The sequence below is a fragment of the Haliotis rubra genome, unplaced genomic scaffold (genome assembly GCF_003918875.1).
Source record: "Haliotis rubra isolate DU_JTF1 unplaced genomic scaffold, ASM391887v1 Scf508, whole genome shotgun sequence".
Taxonomy (NCBI): Eukaryota; Metazoa; Mollusca; class Gastropoda; order Lepetellida; family Haliotidae; genus Haliotis; species Haliotis rubra.
In genome coordinates, this window is record NW_025767200.1 from 10,789 (window position 1) to 14,884 (window position 4,096).

Here is a 4,096-nt window from a genome sequence, read left to right on the forward strand (position 1 = left end):
TGCCGTACAGAGGACGTAAACAATGCGCCAACAATACCTGACCTAGGTGTAAAAAGTCGTGCGATAGCGTGCCAATCCGTGCCAGTTTGCACCATTTTCGGTCACGCATTGCGTGCCAAGTGTGTAACTTATGCGTAAACAGGACGCGAACAGTGCGCAAACTGGGCTTCAGGCTTTCAGGCGCACCATCTAAATTACACGTATTGCCACGACGAATTGCTCGGCAGGGCAGGGATAACGTCAGTACAAGTGTCAGGGTGGCTTAATACACCGTAATATTTACACGAATCAGCTATTTCCTCTACACGTGATTTAGACGTGAGCTTATCTCTGCATCTGATTGACAACAAGGACCTAATAACCTACCGACCTTGCAATCGGGTGTAATTGTTGGAGCAATACTGACACATTACGTAGTGTTGTGCGTCTAATGACAGAGGAGTTACCTGTTGGAATTTCACTGCTGGATTGATACGATACGCTTCACACCCTACGAAGGGTAAGGTGAGTTAAGGTATATTTCGAAATAAGATGTTATCACACGAGTGTGAGATGGAATATTTTCCTTTAGGAATAAACATACTAAACATTTGGATTAAATGCTGCATATTGCATCATGTGCATTAATAATGGATCTTCGATATTATTTATTCACAATACAGGGCATCTCCATCCAAAATTGCACTTGCGCAGAGTGAGTGAGTTTGATTTTACGCCGCTTTTAGCAATATTCCAGCAGTATCACGGCGGGGACACCAGAAATGAGCTTCACACATTTTGCCAATGTGGGGAATCGAACCGGGTCTTCGGCGTGACGGCCGAACGCTTTAACCACTAGGCTTCCCTATCGCCCGCACTTGCGCAGAAGCCTCTTTAAAATAAAATGTCAGTCCCAAAAGTTTTCCTGAAAACACCCGTGAAGAGCCAGGCTTGAATTGGACTTCAGTAACCCACGCTTGTCGTAAGAGGCAGCTAACGGGATCGGGTGGTCAGCTTCGCTGACTTGGTTGACCACCAACTTCATCGTTTCCCAGTTTCGTAGATTGATGCTTCTGATGTCAATCCATCTGATTCAGACTCGGTTATGTACAGACGGCCGTCGTAGAGCTGGAATATTGGGGACTGCGGCAACGAACAAACAACGCCCATGCATCATAAACTGTACCTATAGACATTGCACATTTTTTCCTTGGATGCGCGTATTATTGCGTCAGAAAGTTACTTTTGGCTACTAGTTAACTGGCTACAATTCCTTAATCACCAGGGGACCGTTCATGGGGTGGGGTAGGGTGTGTGTGTGTGTGTGTGTATGTGTGTGTGTGTGATGATGATTCCGGAGAAGCATGTACAATGTGAATCCCCTAAATTTATGTACAACACAAGTGACCCCCCTGCATTTCATCTACAAAATCAATGACCTCCCACCTCAACTTCCAATAATTTCTAAGCATAATTTTAAAGATATTTTATGTACAAAACTGCTGACCCCCTCCTACGTGTGTACAAAATTGGTCCCCAGCTCCCCAGAACAATAAGGGTGAACCCCCACTTAAAATAACTTCGCTTCGTTTGACATCTAATAGCTCTAGAGTTGCCAACATCTATATCATATTTAATTCCTACTCGATGGTCTTTTGTTTGTTAACGGCGCACTTGGCAACAGCGGCAATATCCCAGCTATGCCGGCATCTGTATATAATCGAATCTGGAACAGACCATCCAGTGATTAACATCATGCGCATTTATCTACGCATTTGGGATGCGAGGAAATGTGTCAACCAAATCAGTCGCCTTTTACGATAACCATGGGTTGCTGAAGACGTGATCTTCACAGGTTTAGATTTGTCGTTTAAAACCTGTTGTTTGTGATATATTCCACAAAGAGATTAAAATAAAATTGGACGCAATCTTTATTTTACAAGTTATAAGCTCCACTGTCAACACCATGTTTATAGTTCGTCTTCTTTCCACAGAAACGTTCAAACTATACTTCAAACAATGACAAACCACAGCGACAGTCTCCATACTCCTGACCTCGACCTTCAACTCCGTCTCTATGACAACCAGTACGCCCAACAAGTAGTGCCCGCCATCTTGTTCCTGGCCATTCTGATGATTGTCGGATGTATTGGGAACGCCCTCGTCTTTTATGTGTATCATGTGAAGATGAAACGAAACACAACCCGGGTGTATATTCTATCAGTTGCAGCGTTTGATCTTCTGAACTGTGTTGTGTGTATACCCAATGAAATAGCAGACATGCGATATAACTACACCTTTGGGCGATATGCTCTATGTAAAGTAGTTCGCGTATTCATCGTGTTCTCGTCGTTTGGGTCGGGGTTCATACTGCTTGTTGTAGCAGTAGATCGTTACAGAAGGGTATGCAGGCCATTTCAAAAGCAGATGAGCACAAGAACTGCCCGGGTAGCTGTAACAATTTGCACTGTTCTATCGTTCTTTATATCACTACCAGCGTATGTTATCTACGGCTCAAGAACTGTGCCTCTAGATATCGTCAACATCAATGGTTCTGACTGTTCCATTTCTGATGAGTACGTTGATTCCCCATTCCCACGGCTGTATAATGGGGTACACTTTTCCATATTTGTGCCTTCGATGCTGTTCCTAATAGTGATCTACAGCCTAATAAGGAGGCAGGTCATAAAGCAGCGAAGATTCCGGAGCAAGATGCACTGTCAGAATGGTCCTTCATCCCAAAGGGAGATGGTGATAAAGTGAGTAACTCAACCCAATCTGATGAAGTTCCAACCTCTTCATCAGAACAGGAACCATCGGATGTCTCTGAAGATGCGATGCAATTGCCCAACAATCGACCAGCCAGGAGGACGCTTCGAACAGCACAGGGCAAGAAAGGAAACCAGAGCACAGTTCTAAAGACAAGACATGGCTGGGTATAGACGTATCTGCCTCCTGTGATGCTGAGTCGGCGAATTTCCACACATCGCCCCGAAGAGACGGAGGTGAACGGAGGACTTTGTTCATGTTGTTTCTTATCACTCTCGTGTTTGTGTTGAGCTTTCTGCCACACTTGACTCTGATGGTGACACTGGCGGTGAACAAATATATCTTTGAAGAAATCCAAGGGTTTGGATTGGCTGCGTTCAACCTGTTCATCAGGTCGTTTTTCATCAACAGTGCCTCTAATCCTTTCATATACAGCTTCTGTAGCACCAACTTCAGACGCGAACTTGGAGTCGTAATCTGGAAATTAAATTGTCGGGCAACAAAGAACTAGTAATTCGAGAAAGAAATAATCACAGTCGAATTTCTGCCGAAACATTCCATGGTGCTTAAAGTGCAAAAAAAACATAATGTGAATACGGTCAACAACTTGTGTCGAAGTTTGAGGAATGAGGAAAATACTTCGAGTTATCCTAGGTTCAACACAGGAACAATTCGAAACAATGTTGTTTCAATGTATGTAATGTTGACATGTTTACAAACATAACCGATCATTGACAAACCTTCCAAATGCAAACTTTTCTGTCTGGGGCTCAACCCAAAAAGTACTAGAATCTGTACTTGACTAAGAAAGTGTAATCCCAAATATAACATATGTTACATTTGATGACTTTCTAAAATGGCATTGTTGTATTTCATAGCTTTCGGCCGTTGGAGCCGTGCCAATCAACACTTATCAGAGGGGTACACAAAGTCCGCAGTCTAGACTACCAGTTGTCCGACTTCCATCTTTTGGAAGCCGCGGTGGCTGAGCGGTCTAGGCGTGTGACTTTGTGTGCTGGCGATTAGGTGCCTGACTCCGAGGGTGTGGGTTCGGATCTCGGATGGGACTCAACCATCGTGAGGCTGGAACATGGCAAATACAATTTGCTTGAGGTTGACAGATAATGTGTAGTAAAATTAAAACATGAAACAGCTGCATTTGTATCATTTGTATTTTTCTAGGTGAGGCCGACTACTTTTGAGACGCCCCTCGTATAGGTTTCAAATGATGTCATGTATGACATCTAACTTTGTGTTTGAATGTGTTGTAGTATAATATTAAAAATTGTGGTGGATTTTCAATAAAATGTGTCACAACTATTGATTTTTTATTGCCTGAAATCCTAAG

At 43.3% G+C, this 4,096-nt stretch overlaps 1 protein-coding gene across 1 annotated transcript; it reads left to right on the top strand.

Annotated features, from left to right (window-relative positions):
* Positions 1-371: 371 nt before the first annotated feature.
* On the top strand, positions 372-3,599 carry LOC124292114 (orexin receptor type 2-like). Its single transcript, XM_046729160.1, has 3 exons — positions 372-504; positions 1,974-2,555; positions 2,812-3,599. Exons 2-3 carry the CDS (start codon positions 1,999-2,001, stop codon positions 3,257-3,259), a joined length of 1,005 nt encoding a protein of 334 aa, XP_046585116.1. The 5' UTR covers positions 372-504; positions 1,974-1,998; the 3' UTR covers positions 3,260-3,599.
* Positions 3,600-4,096: the final 497 nt, after the last annotated feature.

Excerpts from the sequence above, each read along its gene's own strand:
- LOC124292114 (XM_046729160.1), top strand. The coding sequence starts at position 1,999 with ATGACAAACCACAGCGACAGTCTCCATACTCCTGACCTCGACCTTCAA. Across the intron at positions 2,556-2,811 it reads GACTGTTCCATTTCTGATGA|ATGCGATGCAATTGCCCAAC; the intron begins GTACGTTGATTC and ends ATGTCTCTGAAG.